Source organism: Rhinolophus sinicus, linkage group LG04 (genome assembly GCF_036562045.2).
Source record: "Rhinolophus sinicus isolate RSC01 linkage group LG04, ASM3656204v1, whole genome shotgun sequence".
Lineage (NCBI taxonomy): Eukaryota > Metazoa > Chordata > Mammalia > Chiroptera > Rhinolophidae > Rhinolophus > Rhinolophus sinicus.
This window is the reverse complement of record NC_133754.1, coordinates 98095363-98120185: the sequence shown is the minus strand read 5'-3', so window position 1 is coordinate 98120185 and position 24823 is coordinate 98095363. Positions and strand designations below refer to the sequence as shown.

Below are 24823 nucleotides of genomic sequence, written 5' to 3'. Positions count from 1 at the left end.
CAATTCATAACATTAGAAACTTATGTAGATCTGTCAAGATCAGTATTCCCACATTTCATCTAAATGTGATTGAAAAGGAGCAAAGAATATAATTAACTATTAATTGTATTTGGTCTTATAGGGTAAATATTTCATCTGCAAATAACAACAAATATTTGAGAAGGGTATAAAAAGTCACGTTATACAGTTTCTAAAGAGTATCCTTCAGAGTAAATACTTTATTACTATATATTAGTATCTCATGTAGCTATAGTTGAAACATATAACATCAAAACTCCAAAATTTAATTTTCAGTTGGCAGGAAGGTTGGCACATTTTTAAAGAACATGAAAATGAATCTTTCCTCCAGGATCTGAAGAATAATGCAAGAGGTAGGCACCTGAACCAGTAAGATCCAGATTAGGGCCAGAGGTTATCATTTCAATGATACAATGGTTCAGTGGGCCTGTGTGTGCCTGCGACGCACAGAAGGGTTAGGTGTTTAGAAAGAGCACTAAGAAGTCATGTACAGACAATATGGGAAACCTCACTTCAAACAGGGAAAATCAAAGGAGGGAGCAGCAGACAAAAGATATATTACACTTTGGAGAATATTTTGGGAAAAGAGACTACTAAACAAACAGATAACAGTGGCATATCAAGAGGGACTGAGGAGTGGGAGTGGTTTGCCTCAGTGAGTAAGTATTTTATCACTGACATTGTTCAGAATTGCTGGCATATGGTGACAATAAAAAGTAATTATTTTTAGTCTGTTTCATTATTATTTTAAATCATCTATAGACAGTGCCCCTTTGTTGCCTGCACCTGGGGGCACTGCGCCCACCGTCCCCAACTCTAGGCACAGCACTAACACACAGAGACGACTGAAATGGCCTGTTCTACACTAACCCTGTGTCAAAGAGAACCTGTGGAAGTGACAGAATGAGCTTTCCCAAAAGATAAGGAAAAGAAATTAGACTTCATTATTATTTTCACTACCGTAGTTAATACTGTGTTTCCCCGAAAGTAAGACCTAGCCGGACCATCAGCTCTAATGCGTCTTTTGGAGCAAAAATTAATATAAGACCCGGTATTATATTACGTAAGACCGGGTCTTATAGTAAAATAAGACCGGATCTTATGTTATATTATGTAAGACCTGGTCTTACATTACAGTAAAATGAGACCGGGTCTTACATTAAGTTTTGTTCCAAAAGACACATTAGAGATGATGGTCCGGCTAGGTCTTATTTTCGGGGGAACACGGTACTATTCCAAGTGGTTCAAATACATCATATATTAACATAAAAATTTAAATACTGGTTTAAAAATCATTTTCTATTCATTTAATAAACATACAGATTTTAATGATGAAAAATAATTTACAATAAAAAGAAAATGTAGCATTACCTTAGCATAAAATTAACTCTCGGTAGGGGAAAATGCCCTTTAGCCCAGATTTTATTCTTTTAGAGATCATAAAACAGGTCAGTAGCTCAAAAATAGTAAGTCTTTCCTTAAGTTGACTCCACCTCTAAAAGCTGAAATTTTCAGCTCCTGAAAGAGCCAAAGAATTTATTTCTGTTCTTCAAATCAATTTTGTAAATAAAATATTCTAATTCTAATAAATATAAACTTTGCATAAGGAAAAAAGTTCTTTCAACCAAATTTCTGATGTGTTATCAGTCCTGGTCTAAATGCTTTCTAGGTATGAGAACTGGTGATGAAGTAACTACCATTAAATGTATTTCAAGGAGATTTATTGAAGATGGATAAAGAACTAGAAACTCTGACAATGGATCACCTGATTTGAAGGCCAGAATTAAATGCATTAACTAGAGAGCAGCTTGGAAAGAATATCTGCGTGAGGAGCAGACGAGCTCCACCTCCAATCTACAGGGTTTTTTCCTGTGTACTCAGGAGTAGAGACCAAATCATCATTTCCAGCATTGTGTTTATAATTGTTTGAAATGAAGGCCCTGTTATAAACCTTACTATAGTTACTACCTTTACAAAGAAAATAACAAAAAAAAGCGCAATATAATTATGCAACATGGGAATTTGAGGTTTAAATAATTTAAATCTATGAAGATTTAATGGACAGTGCACAATTTAATGAACAATTTCATGCTAGATGGATTTTAAACAGCATAAACTATTCTGCGACATAAAATGAAAGTTAAAAAGCCAATTTTTGAAGTTGCTTAGTTCGTAAAATTTAATGCACCTTAACATGGTAAGGCTTCTCAATAATGTACTCGGCTATGATTAATAAAGGCTATTGGCTATAAGACTGCCACTAATATAGTGGATTAACATCTCCTCTTTTAATATGTAACTTAGTATGCAGTAGGCTCCAAAGTTTCCAAGTTACTCATAAACATATCAATTTCTAGAGGTTGCCTAGCATCTAATAATCAATATAAAGCAAGCCAATTATTTATTTACAGACTTAAAAACAAAAGCTTAGGAAAACAAACGTGCCCTCTTTCATCTCTTCAGTAGACAACAGCTACTGTATGTCACAGGAGCAGGACAAATTACATACAAAGCTCAAGGCGAGGCTGTTTTGAGGCTGTAGCACTCCCACTCTAGAAGGTTTGCAGGCATGGGTCGCACTGGTATCTACAGACACCTAGAAAGTCATCCAAACAGAAATACATCCTTCTAGCTCAAGCCTAACTGCATATGAACTTACCAAGTCCCTGTGCAACACCCAGTTAGCGTGCAGGTAGTGGATCCCGTCGAGGATCTGATACAATAGTGACTTCACCATTCCCCGAGGTAACTGAACTGGCTTCTTGTTTGCTTTAGAAGCTCTGTGAAACTTGATTATATGCTGAAAGAAAGGAAAATATCACCGGAAGCTTAAAAAAAGAAAAGAGGGAAAGATAATTTGATGTATAATATTTTCCTAACAGAAAAAGAAACACTCAGGGATTCCCACATATACTGAAAATGTAATTTCACATTCTGCTGAATAACAGAAATAACTTTAAAATCTCCTAATCACTAGAGCTAAAATTTCATTTCCTAAGCATATGATAGTGTCTTGGAAAATAAATGATTACAACAGAGAAAGTTTTATTTTTAAAGTATGATTAATAATTACTTTTAGAGTATACTTAACCCCTGTTCATTTGGTAGAAAATTTTTAGAACAGAATCATTTTTATTCTGTAGTGATTAAACGAAGAAAAAAAAAGTAGAGCAAATTTCAACAGCTATATCTGGCTGGCTTATGTAACATAGATATGGTACCTATATATGTGTTATAAAGAAAGCAAACAGGGAAATACTTCAATAAAATATACACAAGCACAAAGAAATAACATGCAAATGACCAGTTCACACTGGAAATATTTAGAAATATGAAGGGTTCGGACGAAAAAACAAAAGCCTTGTACCATGTATCAAAGCTTTCTAGGTACAGTGTTGATGGACATCCTGTAAAAGAAATACTACTTTATAAACAGAAACATTTTATGAATAAATGTACCTCTCAACAGAAACAAGATGTTTCAAACTCTCAACAGTTACTTCATTTTAATTAAAGCACTCTTAGACTGCACGAAAATCTAGAGGTCAGCGGCAGCCCGCTCTGCTTGGGCGCCAGTGTGCGCATGCCTGGCATCGGATTCGCACAAGAGCGGACTCCTCACCAGTACTGGCGAGCGAACACTAACCGTGCTCTTGAAATTAGCAAACATAATTAAAACAGGCGATATTTAATACTGTAGGTGAACATTTTGACTTCCTATGTTCTTATGACATAGAAAGCAGAACACGGATAAGGAATAACTAACTAATGATTAATGAGTGAAGGAGTTTTACTTTCCAAGGCAAAAAGATATAGCAAAGACTACCCGGTGGGAAGGTAAAGGGTACCAACTGGTGCATATGCTCTATGGTTAATCTATATTTTGTTAGCAGAATTACATTGTTTTAAGTTTCTTCTCAGTCATTTTTGCAAAGTATTTAAGAGCAGGCAAACAAAATACAGTTACAGCAACTCGTAATAAACTAGAATGTTTGGTTACCTATCCTAAGTATGATGTGATAATTCTATTCACTTTAAGAAGGGTTAGTGGCTCTCAGAGCTTAATAAAAATAAATTAAAATACATCATTTTTTAACAACCTAAAACCTGCCCGAGTTAAGAATGAAAGCAACAAATACACAGGGGAGGTTAAGATAATTAACTGGTGCCATATACGTTTCTTCAGTTAACACTTTTATTAGGGCTTTGTAAGTTACTTTTTTACCAATATTTTATAACTACAAAAAACTACCGTGGGGACATCTGTTATCTTCATTTTTATTCCAGGACTAGGTAACAAATACGTGGTATGCATATCATGAAATTGCACCGACACCTAAGTTATTTTTTAAAATGACTCTTTTTACTACAACTGTTTTGGTCACCCTCTGTTGCCTTCCACCCCAGCTAGTTTAGTTCAATATTCCAATTAAAATAAGAAAATAAAATGGATAAAGAAGTCGGTTTTAGCACACAGAATTATCATTTGCTTTTCATTAAAATGAACATTAGAAGTACTTATCTGGCTTACATAAGTATTATTAATAAGATGAGGATAACGCCAATGGTGACTATACACACCTGGCAGCAATAACATGCAGGATAATTTGCAAAAGTATAAATATTATACCTACATGTAAAATGAAGTATTACACACCATCCTGTTAGGAATCATACTGAATACAATTATCTCCTATACTCAACTATGTTTTACTACAAATCGTGTTTATAAACCAGCCTGGAAATTTTCTCATAAATTTGGATTACGTAATTTGATTTCATGTTACGTTTGAGTATGGTGAATATTCAATTCAATATTGGCCACCTGATTTAATGAATTTTTATTAAAAGAATCCCAATTTGATTTGCTTAGATTTCTTCTAAAAGAACAGACGCTAACAATGAAAGAAAATTTGCAACCAGCAAGGACCTCTGACAATAGCTTTACAAAACAGAGAGAGAAAATTTCATGTCTATTTTGTGTTTGAAACAACTTTTTTCCAGACAACTTATAAAAGCAATTAGAATCAAATCCCATTTAGTCATGGAAAATACACAGGGTGCCAAAAAATGTATACACATTTTAAGAAAGGAAAAAAACTATTAAAATTGTAATACACAATATATACCCATAACACAAGATGACCACAAGTCATGTGTGTACATTTTTTTGGCACCTCTGGTAGAAATCTACAAATAGAGTGAAACAATTTCTTATAAATCTGGAAGCATATGAAACCCAGATAAGCTTCAATTTCTGAAATGTTAAAGTTAAAATTATATAAATGAGGCTAATTCTTGAAATGAGCAAAAGAGTTTGAAACTGTTTTACTATTTTTGAGGTGAATTTACTTTAAACAGTTTTATTGGAATTTGTGCTGGTTTTATTCCAAAATTTTGTATTTATAATTACAAACTACAGCCGAATGAGAAATGTAAATTATTTTGAAGATTTTTGAAATTGAGTCAGGCTATATAATCCCTTGCATATCAGTATATATATTTTCTCTTTCATCTCAATAAATGCACAGCCATGCTAATTTAGTAAATATAGACCAGTATGCAAAACACAGTGAAGTGTTTAAAAACCTTAATACTTATTAAATATCAGAAAAAATATAGTTTACAGTAGTGAAGAAGCTATTAATGAATTAACACAATATTGGGTTTTGTTTACCAAAGTTTTGGTTTTAAACTGTAATTGTGTTAACACAACTGATCAAGATATAAATTTGTTATGTTTCAAAATTGCTTTGGCCAGTCTGTTATAGATTTTTATTATATATATCAGAAAGTCTTATCCACAAGATGGCATTTTAGATTTTTTTTAAAATGTAACTTATATTTAACAAAGGAATAAACTTTTAGTTACTCAAGACTTTTTAAAATACCAATGTTAAAAACATCTTAGTAAATGCAAAATACTGAGATAATTGTTTGTATTTCAGCTATTTCGACAAAATAAACTTAAATTCTTAGTTTATAATAATTTTTATCAATATCACATCATTTTTCATTGTATTAAACTGATCAACTGTAATTACTTGACTTTGAGGATCTTCAAATATTTGAGTCTGGGTATCTAACAATATTCTCATATACGCCAACAAACACGAAATAACTAAAAGCCACAACAGAATCTACTTTCATGCCAACCTAATATTGTAGTAGAGCTCTCTTCCACAAAGAATTCTTCCTATACAAGAATAGGTCCAATTCCAATAAGCACAATATTGAATTTCTGATGAAAATAAATACATTAGAATACTGAATATCAATTATGAATGATATTCAATAAATGATTAATAATAGTTTCCTACATTTGTATAGTACACTTAATTTATAAAGCTTTTCAAATACAGAACTGCTCTTCAGAAAAATCCTGTAAAAGAAGCAGGAAAAGTATTACGTTTTACAGATGGGGGAAACTACCCTTCACAGCCATTAAGAGACTTGCATAATGTCATGTGACAAATAACAGAACCACCGGATCTCAGTTTAGTCTTCCAAATGTAATATATTCGTTTCCCTACACGAGCAGACCACCTTCTCATTTTATATTCCTTTATACTACAGAATAAAAGGAAATATGCTTTTAAATTTTATAACAAAAGTTATTACAGTTAATTTTTTATTTTATCAAAAATCTATAGCTAGGCTACAATACTAAGTAGTTGTTTATACTCTTTAGATTCTATTATTGCCTGTAGTATGTTACAAAGTCAAACTGTTAAGATAAAAAAGTAAGAATACAAAGCAAAATACTCTAGCCTTGGGAATAGGTCAAGCATATTCTATTAGGTTACTTTTATTGTAAAAATGTAAACCTATTCTTACTATCCTGGACTGAAACCAGTTGCTACCTTACCAGCCATTCACCTTACCCAGAGGTCATGTTCAGCGTAGTCAAACAGAAGCCATACTTTCCTATCAGCATGAGACAGAAACACCTTTTGAAGAGAGATGACATTTGGATGCTTAAGCTCTCGAAGTAACTGCAAAACAAAGGAGATCCATTAAAAATCTTTGCCATAGAAATAATGTTTAAAAAAACCCACACCATTTGTAATTCAAAGGCAATACAAACCCAACCCTAAAATCTAATAATTTTCAATCCTAAAAATCTAATAGGAACCCACACAATTTTGAGATACCCACACAGGTGCTTCAGTAATAAAAGAGAAAAAATCTGCGGGGAAAAGATACTGAAAAGATAAAATATAATTATCTTGTTATTGTTTACTTTTTTGTTTTGTTTTAATTTTTATGGTGGTAAAATATATCTAACATAAAATTACCATTTTAACAATTTCTAAGTGCACAATTCACTAGCATTACGTACACCACAATGTTGTGCAATCATCGCCATTATCCATTTTAGACCTTTTTCATTATCCTAAACAGAACCTTTGTACCTATTAAACAATAACTCCCTATTTCCCTCTGCCCCTCAGCCCTTGAATCCTCTACTCTACTTTCTGCTTCCATGAACTTGCCTATTCTAGGTACTTTATGGAAGTAGAATTATACTATCTGTCCTTCTGTGACTGGCTGATTTCACTTAGCATAATGTCTTCAAGGTTAATCCATGTTGTAGCATGTACCAGAATTTCATTCCTTTTTATGGTTGAATATCCCACTGTACTCGTATGTATACACATTTTGTTTATCCATTCATCTGCTGATGAACACGACTTGTTTCCATGTTTTGGCGACTTTGAATACTGCTGCTATGAACACTGTTATACAGGTATCCGATTACCTGCTTTCAGTTCTTTGGGTGTATACCTAGAAGTGAATTGCTGGGTCATATGGTAATTCTATGTTTAACTTTTTGAGGAAGCAGCAAACTGGCTTTCACAGCAGCTGGGCCATTTTACATTCCAGCAGCAATGCAGGAGGGTTCCAACTTCTTCACATCCTCATGAACACTTATATTCCTTTTTTTTTTTTTAACAGCTACCTCCTAATAGGTATGAAGCAGTCTCACTGTGGCTTTGATTTGCATTTCCCTGATGACTAATGATGTTGAGTATCTTTTCATGTGCTGATGGGTCATTTGTATATCTTCTTTAAAGAAATGTCTGTTCAAGTCCTTTGCCCATTTATGAATTGGATTTGTTTTTTTGGTTGTTGTTGAGTTATAATTCTTTATATAGACTAGATATTAAACCTTTATCAGATATGATTGATAAATATTTTCTCCCATTCTGTTAGTTGTCTATATTTTGACATCACAAAACAATTGTACTTGAAACAAATCTGTAGCTTGTGATTCTTTTCAAAACTAACTGCAACATTAGAAAATACAACATTCATCAACATCTAATATCAAATGGAAATTCATATCTGTAACTGTGAGACAGGGTACTTTTTCTCAGGCATTTAAATTATACAGTAAAGTTGATTAAATTTTTGTAAACTTTTATAAAATGATAAAGAACTTATACAAACAGAAACATCCAAGTAGAAACATTTTTATGAGTTTAACCTTTCTCATCTCCTAGAAGGACATTCTTCAATTTAAAATCTTTTATCGCCTTTTATAACCAGTTAATAACCAAAGTGGCCCTAATAATCCATCAGTTAAAAAGCACTCCCACCACACCAAGCAGAAACAAAACAGCAACAATGACAAGAAAAAAACTTCTTAAAAACCTGATACTATGTTTTTATCAGTTAAAACTAACTTACACAGTGCATTCCAAATGTGTTCCAAATATATGACAGTCGTGTGAGAAAGTCACAGCCATGTGAGAAAGTCACGGTCTTAGAACTTATGACTTCAGTACCTTTTATAAGAACATTGCTGTCCCCCAAAAGAATCAATACAAATGTGATATGAACAATATATTAGGGGCTCTAAAATGAATTCAGCAAAGAAAAGACAATGAATGGCCTATATATTAAGTCACCTATATTAACAATTATTCTGTGAAAGTGATAATTATTTTATTTAGGAGCAAGATTAAATTCAAGTTATATATTTCGGCTTTTAGAATACTCATATAATTTCAAACTTATGAGAATTTAGATATTATGTATAAATCCTCAGAAACCTAAAGGCCAGTATCTAAAATTGACCATTTTCTAATTAACAAAAAGGCAAGTTGGAAAGGGAAAGCCTAGCCTTCCATCCAGCTGGCTGAAAGAGTTAAACCCAGTACTAAGTCCATCTTAGCTCTGGGTCAGTGTTTTCTCCATTACCTCACAAACGGAACACACTTCTCAGCTAGGCAGCTATTTCAAGTCCTTTCTGGAAACTGGCCAGGTAGAAATTATAACAAACAAACTCCAAAGCTTTGGCAAAAGTTCTCTCCAATTATTAGAAATTTACATATAAAGCTATTCTTAGATATCTCCCCAATTTCACCTCCAAGATGAGGTTTAGCTCCTGCATTTAAAAAAAAAAAAAAACACAACAAAATTAAAAAGCAGCAACCATTTTATTAAGCTCTTCCCAACTGCCAAGTACGGTGCTAAGCATATGACATGCATTATCTGACTTAATCATGATTACCCTCTGAAATATTTATAGGAGAGTAGTCCCTCCTTATCCACAGTTTCACTTTCCGTGATTTCAGTTACCTGTGGTCAACCATGGCCTGAAAATATTAAATAAAAAATTCCAGAAATAATTCATACGTTTTAAATTGTGCGCCATTCTAAGTAGTGTGATGAAATCTTGTGCTGTCCTGCTTCACGCAGCCCAGGACGTGAAGCCTCCCTTTGCCCAGTGTATCCACTGCATACACTCCCGCCCATCAGTCACTGGCAACTGTCTCAGTTGTCAGATCAGCTCTTGTGGCATCACAGTGCTTGTGTTCAAGTAACCGTTATTTTAGTTAATAATGGCCCCAAAGCCATTCACGCAACTTTTATACAGTATATTATTATAGTTGTTCTATTTTAATATTAGTTATCACTGTTAAACTCTTACTGTGACTAATTTATAAATTAAATTGTATCATAGGTGTGTATGCATTGGAAAAAACATAGTAGAGTTGACCCTTGAACAACACGAGTTTGAATGGCATGGGTCTACTTGGATGTGGATTGTTTTCTATAACTACTGTAAATCATCCTTACAATTTTCTTAATCACATTTTCTTTTCTCTAGCTTACTTTATTGTAAGAATACGGTATATAATACATATACCATACAAAATATGTGTTAATAGACTGTTTATGTTCTTGGTGAAAGTTCCGGTAAACAGTAGTTGAGTTTTCGGAGAGTCAAAAGTTATACTTGGATTTTCAAACGTGTGGGGGTCGGTGCCTCTAACCCCCATGTTGTTTAACTGAACAGCACACAGGGTTCAGTACCACCTGCGTGTGGTTTCAGGCACCCACTGGGGGAACACATCCCCCGCAGATAAAGAGAACTAATGTACTTCCATTTCACAAATGAGAAAACAGTGGTGTCCCGGGATTCAATCATTTGCTCAAGGTCACATCCTTAGTTAATGGTTAGAATCAGGATTTAAATGTTTTTAATTAACTTTTAAAATACACGGCCAGTATTCTATAGCTAATACCAATGCCTCAGGAGACCTAGCACCCTGGGGCACTAGTTCTCTCCAGCCCGCACACAGATGTGTTACGTATCCACTAGGTTGTGAACCGGACCAGGGCAAACACTGTGTCTTGCTCACCACGCACTGCTCACTTCTAGCACATTGCCCAGCACCTGACAGGTACTCATGAAGTGTTTGGTGAGTACACAAATATGTGAATAAATGAATTATTATGTCCAAAGAGGTGTTCTGAGCTCCTCACCATAACCCGATGAGATATCATTATTATTCCTATTTTACAAATGAGCTAACTAAAATAGGAAATTACGTGAGTAACTTACTTTGGGCCCCACAAGCCAGTTGAGGTAAAGCCAGGCTGAGAGCTCAAGTAACCTGGCTGGGGCCTTAACTGCTGCGTGCAATACTGCGAGGCTGGGGCTGACCCTGTGGGAGCATTCCCCAGTTTTCATATCTGATGAACAGAACTTCACTATTTCATCACCCCATACAGAGCTCATAGCATATGGGGGCCTATTTCTTAACATTTTATGTTACTTTTTGCCTCTTTGAAAATTTGGTGTTAAAAAAATTTAAAGGAAAGGTTTAAATAAATGTATGCAATGGCTTCCATCACAAAAACCACTGAAATTTCTCCAATTCTACTTGGAATAAAATCTTATAATTCCCTGAGTACTAAGATCACTGCTAAAAATACAAGTGCTTCAATACATCATTCATCAAAAACTTAATTCATTCCAATTGTGCCATAAAATATCGCACTTAATCTGAACTTTTAAAGTACAAATAAAAAATTAATAATATTTAAAATCACATCTTGTCAACAAATACCACCTACAGGGGTGGTGAGAAAACAATAAGAAAACTGTAATATCTCAAAACGACATTGATTTCTAATATTAAAAATTTTAGAGCACAGCAAAAAAATAAATTCTATATTTATGCTGTAAGTGTAATAGTTGAGTTAAAGTTACTATAAAAGCATAAGGAAAAATATTCCAAAATTTATTTCAATTTTTCAAGAAGCTGTGAATCCTTTTCTTCAAGTTAATTTGAAAAAACTGAGGGGCTTAGGTTAAAGTAGATGTGAGCTTTAAAAAAATAGAGTCTGGAACTCTACCTCAGATCCCCTAACTTCCCAATCCCAACTACAAGATGGACCACTGAAGCATGGTTTGAAAATCAGTAAGCTAGAAAATTCCAGCTCACAGGAAATTTTAGAAATACAAAACAAACCACTTACAATGCAGTGAGGAGGAAGACAGGCAATGCTCTTAACTTTGGCAGAAATTCTCAGAATTCTTTCCTTCCTTCCATCCTTTTACAATTATTTACTGAGCAAATACTACATGCCAGACTAGTATACACTGGTGAAGAAATGTTTACAGTGTAGTGGGGGTAGAAACCACAAATAGAAAATAAGTAAACAAATAAACACATAAAAAGAAACTCCTTGTAATTATAATTTATAGTAAGTGCTATGAAAGAAACTGGGTACAGATCACGAGAGAATAATAGAGGTGAGTGGTGGGGAAACAGGACTTCTCAGAGGAAGATTTCATAAATGGAAAGGAGAGAGACTTGCCCGGAGATGGGATTTTTTTTTCTTTTTCATTATGACAGTATTTTCAAAAGTAAATAAAACAGTAAGAGAAACCCCCATATACCGTTCATTGTAAATTCACAGCCTATCTCGTTTTATCTATATTCATACCCACTCCTTCCACCATATCCTGGATTATTTTGAAGTAAATCCCAGGCAATATATGATTTCTCCTATAAATATTTCAGTACGTATCTCTAAAACATAGGGTCTCTTTTCTCTGACTGCAATGAAATGAGTAATCAACAATAATAAATTATCTAGAAAGCCTCACATATTTAAAAATTAAACAATACATTTCTAAATAATCCATGAATAAGAAAAAAATCACAAAGAAAATTTGAAATATTTTGTACTAAATAATGAAAATAACAAAATGGGTGGAATGCAAGTAAAACACAGCTTAAAGGGAAATTTACAGTTTTCATTGCTTATATTAGAAAAGAATAGTTTAAAAATTAATCACCTAACGTTCCAGCTTAAGAAAATAAAAATGAAATGTAAGCCAAATAGTAAGTACAAGGAAAGAAAAAAAATAAAGATCCTAGCAAAAATCAATGACATAGACAGAAAACACCAAATGATACAGACAGAAATTACCAAATCTGTAACGAAATAGGGACATCACTACAGAAGCCACAGATGTAAAAAGATAATAAGGGCTATTATGAACAACTTTGTGCTAATAAATTCAACAACTAAATCAAATGGACAAATTACATAAAAATACAATTTATCAAACACAAGATGAAATATAAAATCTGAGTAGTTCTGTATCTATTAAAAAAATAATACTGATTGGTGATAATATCCAACATTTAGGGAAGAATAACTACCAGTCCTATAGAAACTGTCAGAAATAGACAATGAAGACATGTTCTGTAACTTGTTTCATCAAGATAGCACAACTGTGATACCAAAGACAGTGGCATCACAAGAAAGATAATCATAGACTAACATCCTTCAAACTCATAGACCTAAACTCTTTAAGAACACAAAAAGCATTTGATAAAATTCAACACCATTTATGAAAAAATAGAAGGAAACATCCTAAGTCTGACTAATAGCATCTTTAAAAATAACTACAGCTAGCATTTTACTTAACAGTGAACACTGAAAACACTTTCCCTCAAGATTGGGAACAAGTCAAAGATGTCCGCTCTCACTACTATTCAACATTGAATGAAAGGCCGTGGCCAGTGCATAAGGAAAGAAAAACATTAAAAGCATAACGATGGAAAGAAGTAAAACTATTTTTATTCATAGGTGACATAATTACATATATAGAAAATCCCGAGCTATCACCAAAAACTTACCAGTGAATTTAGATATATAAGACACATATAATATACATATGTACAATATTAAAAAAATCAATTCTATTCCTGATTACAGAAGCAAACAAATGGAAAATAAAAATTTTAAAATGATTCCATGTACAACAGTATTAGAAAACATGAAGTGCTTAGGACTGAATTTAATAAAAAGTCTGCAAAACATCTATACTAAAAACCATAAAACAGTTGCGAGAAATGAAAGAAAACCTTAAAAATTGGACTAGATTCATGATTTGGAAGTTTCAACACTATTAAGATGTCAATTCTCTCTGAATTGATCCAAACGATAATCACAGTAGGCATTTTTTAGAATTAGAAATTGACTAGATGATTACAAAATTTATATAATAATGCAAAGGACCTAAAACAGCCCAAACAATCCTGAAACAGAAGAATAAAGATGGTAGACTTACACCATCTTACTTCAAGTCTTGCTGTAACACTAGATTAATCTGGTATTGGCATAAGAATAGACAAAGGGATCAATGGAACAAAATAGAGCCTGGAAATAGTCCCACACTTAAAAAACCATTTCGTTTTTAGGAAGAGGCCAAAGGAATTCAACCAGGAAGAATCTTTTCCAAAAATGATGGTACAACAATTGTACATTCATATGGGATGAGAGGAGAGCCTCAAACCCTACATCATTCCACAAACAAAATCTAATCATAGACTAAAATGTAAAGCTAAAACTACAAAGCTTTTAGAGAAAACTTAGAGAAATATCTTCACAATCAGTGGGTCGATAAAGATTTCAGCCAGACACAGAAAACAGCAGTCATAAAATGAAAAAATGTATAAATTAGACTTCATCAAAATTACAAATTTCTGTTCACCTTAGGTTGAAAAACCACAATCAAATACATTAAAACTAAGCTTTCATATTCCTTTTTGTGCTTAAACTGCATTTAGTTATCAATATAAACATAAAGAGAATGTCTCTTCCCGAAACCAAATTTTTTTGTTTTTAAAACTTTCTGAAGTATAACAAACATAGAGAAAATCACTGAGCCATGAGTGCACAGCTCGGTGAGTTTTCACATATTGATCCATAAAACCAGCCCCAGAGCAAGATGAAGAAACATTACTAGCATTCTGAAAACTCCTGTCTCCCCTTCTTGCCACTACCTATCCCCTCAAAGGTAATCACTATCATGATGTCTAACATTACTGACCGTCATTCAGTGGATTTTAATTTTTTAAAGCTGACTAGAACATACAGAATAGATGTTGAAAAACTTACAGTTAATGTACAGATATCTTGCCTCAAGATTCAAGAATATGAAAAATTTATCAATTAAATGAAATACGATTTCCAACACAGCATACATTTGGTTAAGAATACACTCTGTCTCATCCCTATTCTTCCCTCATGTTGGTAATTCTTACATGTCCTCCAAAACCCGGAACCCTCCTTGATTCTCTCGTTTAGATGTTTACCCTTCTAACATTCGCTATACACTTCTACCATAGGGCATGGCACACTGATATTATTTTACGATTTATGAGTCTCTTTACTCATCAGCATGTAAATACTTAAGGCCAAGGACTCTGACTTGTTCTGTTTCTTTACTTTTACGTACTTTAGTTCCTGTCAACATGCTACACAATAAATGTTAGTTGAAAACCCTGTGGTATAGAATCTGTTAAATGAGTAAAATTATTTAAATTAATACCACCAGGTCACAATAACCTATATCTACGGGTAAACAGAAGGACTGGAAGTCCCAAAAAGGAAAGATTATAGTAATTATTCTAGAATATTCTGTTCAAAGCCTGAAAAGACAAATTTGGACCCAAAGTTTTACAACAGTAAAAACTGAAATAAAATATTATGAAGTAATACTCAGTTTAATCGTATGAATAATTATTTACTAATGGATTAACATGAAGAATATCTTCCTTTGAAAACAAAATGAGATTCTAATACCATATGGAAAGCTATGCTTCCAAAACAAAAAGGCATGTATTTTTACATACTCAAATGAACACAGATATGATGAAAATCAAGCAACACAATCTCATTTTAAGTTCATATAAGTAACATTAATTTTGTCTCATTAAAATAGAAGTATTAATTTTGTATGAACTAACACACCATTTTTATTGTACTCAATGAAATAATAACTATAATAAATAATTAACTAGTGACATTTATTGGAAAAATATGTATTTATATAAGCAACTGAGATAGGCTTAACCTCAAATAAATGAATTTATACAGAAATGTTTACTAGATCTACATACCACCTTTACTTCTCTTTTAAAAAAACTAGTCTTTTTCTACAGATAGTTGATATGAAAAATATTCGTTAACTTGCAATTAATGTGTATATATGACAAATACAATTCAGAGACCTGCACAGTTGTCACTCTTAAGTCGGTTGATAATAATGATGATAAAAAGAGCTCCACTTACTGCTATTTCTCTACATGCCGACATAGAGATCCCGGTTCCTTCTATTTGTTTTAAAGCATAGTCTTTATCATCTTTCCTGTAAAAACAAAGTTACTTTAATACATAAATCTAAATTTATGTACATTTTAATAAAAAACATAAATATAAATCACACATTTAATATACATTTGACATATCTCACATATATTCAGAATGTAATACAGGATAAACTTTCTAGATAATCTAGTCCAATCCCATTATTTGATGAGAGACGTTAGAGTCGAAGGAATAAAAAGACTTGCCCAAGTCTCCACGGTTATTTGCGGAAGACAGAGATTCAGAAACAGAGCTTCTGACTTCCAGTAACAGGTCCTTCTGCTCTAATATATATACACTTTCTCTCTACGCATGCATGTGATGGTGCACACATAAAGTGACACTTGCTTTCTAAAACCCATTCACATACTAGTGGGTCAAAAAAAAAAAAATGAATGCATCACTAAAGTACAAAATGGTTATAATTTAAAATGTGTTACAGTCCTCATACCCCTGAAGACCTTCAAAGAGATCTGCTCAACAAGTGTTTATTAAGCACTTACTATGTACCCAGAACTGTGCTAGGTGCTAGGGATACAACGGAGTTCCTTCTTTTGAGCTTTCTGTGTCTAGACAGATAAATAACTGATGTACCACAACACAGTATGATAAATACTGGTAGGTAACCGCAGAGAATGTCACCCTAAAGTCACTCTGGGGGAGGACCCAAGCAGACTTCTCAGAAGCAATACCATCTAACTGAGGCCCACCTGGCAGTTCTCAAACTTCTCAGACTCAGGACCCCTATACTTTGTGTATCAATATTTACCCTATTAGAATTCAAGAGTGCCAACTTTAGAAAACAGAATATAAAAACACATAACCCTTCACCACCACAGCAATGCCATCCTCACATTATGTCCTCTTAGGGAAAAATCTGCCATACACTCATGAGTGAAAAAGGCAAATCATCTCATAGCACTATTATGAAAAGAGTGTTGACCTTGCAGATCCTGTGAAAGGAACCCACCTAGGGATTCCCAGATCACACTTTGAGAACCGCTGAAGTATGGGGGAAGGAGGGAGGGATGGAGGGAGAGAGAGATGGAGGGGTGGGGGAAGGAGAGAGAGAGAGAGAGAGAGAGAGACTTAGAGAACAAAGACTGAAACACTGAGGAGAAATGAGACTCAGGGCTAGAAAGAGAAATACTTCTTCCATTGTAATAGGAAGAAAAAAGGCAGAGGAAAGGATAGATATAGGTGCAAAGAAGTTGTTCAGAGTCAGAAAACTGGGGGAGTTCTCATTTTGATGGCTTTCATATCTCTTTGATGTTGGAAATGAGGTCATATGCTAAAAGGAGGGCAGGGATGGTACAGCTGGGGATCTGAATAGAGTGAAGGTTTGACTGAAATGAGTAGCTCCTTATAAAATCTATTCATTTAATGTCATTTAATACTGTTATTTTAAATGATTATTAAAACTTACATAGCTTTATCTTTGCTTTTACACCCTATTTTATACCTAATCCTTCGTCAGGAAAACAAATTCCAACTACAACATTATTTTTCTGGAAAAAGATTTGTTTGATGACAATCAGCTTTATAATATACTTTCCAGTAAAGAAAGTACCATGGGCACTCGTTATATTAAAAATTCACTAAGAATATCTGTACTCGATGCTCACTAAGTCTGAATGAGTTCTGAAAAACTTAAAGTTAAACAGGGTGACACAAAAATAAAATGAAACTGGGATCAGAATAAGTCTATTAGACACTTTCACGTACGTGGTATTAATTTAACCTGACAGTTAACCCTGGAGTGTAACAGATTGTTGTTTTATCTACTGTTTGAGGATGATATCCTGGATGTGAGCCCTCTACAGAGAAAGAGTGGTGGGAAAGGAAATGAATTAAACCAAAGACTTGCCCATTCACCTTCTTAACAACAAGCCCCCAACTTTGTCATTTAAAAATGGCCAAGTTGCTATATAAAAATTCCTTCTCAATGAACTAAAAATTCCAATCTGCTATCAGTCCTCTCCGCATCCTTAAGTAATTATATATTTATATTTATAAAAGTAAATTACCAGAAGTAAAGGTGAAATGGGAGAATATACAAAACATTTTAAAAAGATGTTCAATTATAAAAAGTTAACCTCCTCTTAAAAATCACCTAATACAATTGCCATCAAAATATAACAGTAGTTTGTGGTTTATAAAGCACATTTATCCACCCAGCTACACAATCACTTTTTAGTAAAAAGGCACTCTGGAAATGGAAGAGATTTGTTCCCTCGTTTCACTTACGATCCTTATATAAATAAATAATTGCAATATAGTGTAAGTACTGTACATAGACGGGATGACCAACTATACCTTGAAGGGTTGAAGCAAGATGAAAGAAAACTTCAGAAAGAATCTACTTAAGTGAAGATTCTTAAGACTTCTGAAGTTGTCAGGAAAGGAGGGAGGGGTTAGGGAGAAAAATCAGTAGTTACTACGAGACATCCCAGGAAGTGGGAACAGCGTGGACAGAAATAAAGACGCACAGACAGGGTCTGCCACGCTCAGAGAATAGCAAAGAGTAGCAGCAGCAGTTTAATATCATTGAAATATGCTGACAGCCCTGAGGACTGATGGGATTTTAGAAAGAGGCAGAGGTAAGATGGGAAGAGGCGTTTTATGTCACCGTCTCCAAAGAGGGGTGTAAATATGTGCTTCACTTCAGAAGTGTACAAAACAACTGCGTATGACAATATCACATAAGAAAAGAGCATAAATCCGTAAAGATGAAAAGTGGGAGAGAAGACAACATAAAAATTTGGAAATTAGAAAGGAAGTGGACAAACAGTAGCTAATGATTAAGAGAATCCAAGAAAACGAAATCAGAAGCTAACAGTGAAGAAACGTGAGAACCAATTAGATTTACACATCAAAATCCTCCCAAAGCAGAGAAATGAGAGAGTACGAGATACCTCTGGAACTAGAATTGGCCGGATGAAAGATAAAGTTGAAGAGATCCTAGAAAATAGAACAATAAAACAAAAGAAGAGAAATGTGAAAGAGAAATTGGAAAATTAGAGAACTAGTCCATGAAATCCAATATACAAATAATTAGGAGTTCCAGAAAAAAAGAACAAAGAGAGGAAGAAAATGTATAAAGTAATTCAAGGAAACTTCCCAAACTGAAGGACAGGATTTGTAAAACTGGAAGGTCCAATGAGTTGCATCATAAATGGATGGAAATAGACCTGCATCAAGACACAATATTTAGACATTTTAGAAAAGTACAGACAAGGAGATTTTATAGGCTTCCAGTGGGGCTGGTTAACAGGCCAGTCAAAAAGAATCAAAACTACTAGTCAGCCATGAGAAAGACGGAAATCCTGCCCTCTGTGACATGAGTGGACCTTGATAGCATTACGCTAAGTGAGATAAATCAGACAGAGAAAAACAAATACTGTATGATATCACTTATATGTGGAATCTGAAAAAGTCAAACTTGTAAAAACATGGAGTAGGGTGGTTACCAGGGGCTGGGGTGTGGGGGGGTTGGGGCAATTGGGGAAATGTTTAAGGGTATAAATTTGAAACCAGTAGATAAGTCCTGGGGTTTGAATGCACAGTATAGTAATTATAGATAACAACACTTTATTATAAACTTGCCAAGAGACTAGATCGTAATTGTTCTTACCACAGAAATGAAAATTATGTGATGCGATAGAGGTGTTAGCTAACGCTAGGTGGTAATCATTTCACAATATATAAATTTATCAAATCAACACACTGTACACCTTATACTTACACAATGTTATATGTCAATTATGTCTCAATAAAAATAATTTTTTTTTTTAAAAAGAGAAAGGATCAGGAATCAGGACTTTGGGACTTTTCAATAGCAGTTTTGGAAGCTAGAAGTTCTAGACGGGCTCTGCACTATATACAATCAAGAAGTACTGTATTATATTGTCAACAGATGTGCCCTGCAGTTGAAGCTCTGTGTAAGTCTGTTCTAGAGGATTACATCGTCAGCTGCAATGATCGGAAAATGTCACGGAGTAGTCAGCCAGATGAAAGAGCTTGCACCAGAATGTAAATCAGTGCCCTGCTCCCTTCGTGGAAAAAGGCATTCTTAAGGGAAAAATAAAATAAAGTAAATAAGCAGCTGAACTAATCGCTGTGCTTAGTTACATAGTCAAAACTGTGAGTTACATAAAGGCCGATGTGTTAAATTTAAGATTTACTTCTCTTCCTTGTGTGACAGTTTGGAAGCAGATCATACGCAACTGGCAACTGTCGTCTGCTGACATATGACAGTTATCGAGGGGGAAAGGTCTGTGAGAATGCTGGATTTCAGAATGAAATCTTAGGGACTATACGAGACAGTAAATCAGTTTGGACCCAGCCCTGCAGAGATGTGAACTACACCACCTGACTTGCTTTAGTGTGCTACTTTTGGTATTTTTAATGATTTTAATATTTCCAACTAGGGAAAGAATACTCTTAAATACATATTATTGGGCCTTAGTGATATTTTAAATCATTTTGAATAAAATTTATTAACTTAAAATGATTAAAGGTCCTAATAATTATTGTTCTTATTGCTATATTTTCAAATATTGCCTGGAGCTATATCTCACCTCTGGATACCACGACTAAGGTTCATGTATTATATCATTTAAAACTCTTCTGGATTTTGCCTTTTATGAATTTAGGTCCCAAGATCAAAATAAAAGTGACGAGTTGTCTTTGACATCTAAAATATCTTTGGATTTCCTATTGTGAAAACTCTGTTCTCTCCAAATCGATTTATTTGACAAATCAAAAAAGAAGTGCAGTCTTTATAGATTAGTTAAATGTAAAGAAAATACATTAATGTATGTGTGTTCAGTAATTATGTACTTTAAGAAGAGGCAGACTCATGTTCATATATAAAAACTGATACAACAACAACTGCTTCAAATGGCTTTTTGTTTCTAGGGTTTTTGATATCCTTGTTCATCGGGGACAAGTACAGTGTCACTGATGGTAGAAATCCAAGGGCCGTGCAGGTTTGTCCAAGCCCTCACTGCGTTCTAACTCCCCAGGTAATCACTGACTGACCCCTTGTACATTAACCGTGCCCTGTACATCAATACAGGAGCCATTCTCTTCCATTCCAATATTGCTGCTTAACATAACATCGCGGAGCTGTTCAGTCTTCTCACTGATGAACGGCTATCTTGCTAGACACTTAATCAGCTCTACATGCTCTTAGATTAGGTAACTGGCTATTTTTGAAGCATCACTAGGGAAAGACTAAACTTGAACTCCCATGGAAATGACCTTGTCATATTCTGTTAACAACTAAAACAGCCGTACAACTCCTTGGATCCATAGCTCTCAATTACACTGAAAACACATCATCAAATTACTGGAAAACTGTTCCAGCCAGAGACCTCAAACTGAAGATTCCTAAGAATCCTCCAGATGATTTTAGAGAATGACACAGCTTCTACCCAAGACCTCTGGAACAAGCAGCGTGACAAACTGCCTCCCAGGACCCACAGAACAAGATCTCAATGGCCAGAACCAAAGATTATCATGCTTTAATCTGCATGCTCTCTTTTTTCCCCCAAACTCTTTGCTTACCTCTCTACTGGTTCAAATTTCTGAACTATTAACAGATACTTGTTATCCTTAACAACTATCCCCATAGTATTTGCTCTTTGCATCCCTAGTCGATTCCTGGCTACAATTTGCTCATGATTTCACTAAACGATGTAAACAGACCAACTATTGAGATTGTAGCCACTTTCTTTTAGGTGCCTCAGCTCACTCTAGTTCCTAGGCAATTACACTCAACTTCCAAGCAACTCTTTAAACAGTAGCTAAAAACAGTAAACACAACGGACAGCCCCTATGATGTTAAACCTAGGAATGTTTCTGTCTACACAAAACCACACTTGGGACCTCAGCTCTTGGCTTAGGAGTAGATTAAAACTCTGTTAATAATCTCAGCATTTGTCAGTGTTGGCGTGCTCAGATGTGATCTCCAGAGTCTTAAATGTGCATAGCCATTTTTGCTTCAGATGATTCAATAACTAACCTTACAACAACAAAAAGTACACAAAGAGAACTGACGTTAGTCCAACAAGAGATGAGGTTTTCTGAATAGTCTCACGATCGACGGAATTCTGGCAACAGAGTAGATCTGGATTTCATAGAACAATGTCCTGAATGGCTGAATCTGGCCAAAAAGAGGGCCTGAGAAAGTGAAAATAAGCCCCACTGACAAACAGGTTGCAGTATCCTTCACAGATGAGTGGCAAGGCCAGGAGAAAGGAAAACAGGAAATCAAGTTTTGCCCAAGGCCATGCCACAGCTGCAAAATGACTAAATGGCCCTGTTTAAGTGATTACTGCTTTCTTACCAAGGAGTCCCCTCCTACTCGTGACCAGAATGCTGACATACCCAATCACCAAACCCCACTTCATGACAGTCTCCAATCCAGACTACTTTCCTGGTCTTGCCTTAGAATCCCACAGCCTAGCCCAGACCCTATGAAGCTCCTGACACTTCTCTTACCGAGACAGCTCAGTGCCCAGGTGTGTGTTCTCCCAGGCTACAGCAGGCTAATAAACTTTATTTAACTGTAGGTGCATTCCTGGTGGCCTTTATCATTCATTATGCCTAATTATCTTACATAAACTCACAATGCATTAAAGCAAATTGAAACAACACTTCCTTTCGTTTCAATTGGGTGAACTCTGATGACAGAGCACATTCTAGCTGGCCACGCTACATAGTCTGCTTAAAATCCTTTGTCGTATTAACATGTTCTGATCTTTGGATCATTCTGACAAACAAAATCCACAAGTTAATTTTTGGGTTACTGACATAAGTTTATTTAAAATATTATTAGAACGACTCCCTCCAGATTTGAGGGGATTTCCTGGCAATTCGGGAGCTTGGCACTGTTTTAGTCCCTGAGATACAGCAGTGCACAAGGGATCCAACAGGAGTTACTTACAAGTTTCTGGGCCACTCCAGATGCCGAGCTCCAAGGACTTGCAAAGCTTCTTATAAAACACAATGAATATCTCTCGTCTGCATTATCTGATGAAATTCAAACTAAATGTCTTAGTTCTCATACTTCAAACTCATCTTTACCTTGTTTGGAGAAACAGCTACGCAGAATTTAAAGAAATTATTTCTAACTCTGGACGTTAGAAAGAAACTCTTGGTCCTTTCCTGTCTGTTCAGTTACAAGATTACTGTAACATAATCAGATATCACTGAATGTGGGGGTTTTCCATCAAAGCAAACTGCTTATCAATCAATCTTTCTTAAATCATCTTCCCAAAGTGTCTTTTTTCTGAAAACACCTCTCTAAAGTTATACTCATTGCATCTTGATTTCAAGAACCATACTTTGACACTGGTCATTTTTAATCATTCCTTTCTCCCTAACAGTCATGCGAGAAGAAATGAGTGACACTAAAAACAGAAATTAACATACACTACTTTTCTTGGCCTTTCCTGCTTTTTCAAATAGCTAATTTATTTCTACTTGTCCCCTTTTTTTTTTCTTAAAAGTACTATTACATCAGGCATATGAATACACCTGAATATTCTTAAATGTTCATGTGTTATATGCCAAGTAGTATTGTAAGTACTCAAGACTGAAGTGGCTACCATGTTTCTCCGAAAATAAGACCTAGCCAGACCATCAGCTCTAATGAACGACTGAGGTTCAGAATGACCCATCCAAACATCTACTCAAATTTGGACAATACTCTCTAAAGCAGAAGGGAAAAGGACTAAAAGCAACAGTTGAAATCCTTAAAGAGAAAGGACTCATACCTCACAGTAATCCTTGAACTATTCCCCCCATCTTTGTAATTAACACACACACACACACACACACACACACACACACATACACAAAAGGGATACAGATTTATGCAGGATCTCAGGGCCATAAAAATTCATCTCTCCTCCCACTTCACTTTCCCATAGAACCAAACCAAAACGTTATTTTGTCTTCGCAGCCTCCTGAAGCAACATGTATCACACTTGTAGATCTCTGTCTTTCTGTAGTGTTTTTTAAGATCAAAATTGCCGATATTTACTTGCCTTGGGAAAGTCGCCAATACATCTGGACTGTCAGGCTACTGGAGTTGACTGAGGCTCCCTCCAATTTTTCAAGAAGTCCTCAACCAGTAGTAGCTCAGGGAAGTTCACGATCAGCTGTAAGGCTGATTACGCTTTTCTATTTTAGCTCAGAAAGGACGTAAGATTTCCACAGAGAAGTTACAACCTCATGAAAGTATACATGGTTTACCCCTCAGAGGTAAATCCCTTACTACTGACATGATTCCAGATAGTTCAAAACTCCAAGGCATGTAACTAAGAGACAATGACAAAGATTCCTAGATCTCACTGACTATTGCAGGCGATGGGTTCCCATTTTTCTTTAATTGTATGATGATTAAATGATTTCACCAAGTCCTCAACAACCAAACCTCTTCCCTGGGGATCCAAACCGGAACAGATCTTCTGCAACTTCCTGCTGAGGTTATTACCTAATGATCATAAACTTTCCTACCTATTGATCCATGAGCAATCTGAACAATCCCTTTGTGTTCTGACTTAACTTCATGAGAATCAGCAGAAATCTAGAGATATCGAAGTTTCTCTTGCCCCAGTGGCAAAAGGCGATCTGGTTTGTCTAAGAATAGCCACAGAAGTGAAAGGATTCTGTCCTTTGGCTGACAGGGCCTGCATGCTGTACAATCTTTGTTGTTCGCTGAAAAAACAGAACAGGTCTCAGCAAGGAGGCTGAGCTCATACAAAATCCTATTACTTTACCCCTCACACATTTCCATTCATTAGAGCAATACTTTAGGAATCAG

General features: G+C 34.9%; 1 protein-coding gene across 7 annotated transcripts in view; it reads right to left on the bottom strand.

The window, feature by feature from the left end:
- CDK8 (cyclin dependent kinase 8) overlaps positions 1-24823 on the bottom strand; it is a 101468-nt gene that overhangs the window by 42897 nt on the left and 33748 nt on the right. For 6 of the 7 annotated variants that reach the window (XM_019736571.2, XM_074330050.1, XM_074330051.1 and 3 more), the window contains exons 2-4: positions 15913-15988; positions 6903-7013; positions 2678-2818 (exon numbers count right to left, since the gene is read on the bottom strand). In XM_019736571.2, coding sequence (XP_019592130.1) covers positions 2678-2818; positions 6903-7013; positions 15913-15988 — 328 coding nt within the window. The remainder of the gene's footprint in view (positions 1-2677; positions 2819-6902; positions 7014-15912; positions 15989-24823) is intronic. The other variant, XM_074330053.1, reaches the window with a different exon arrangement.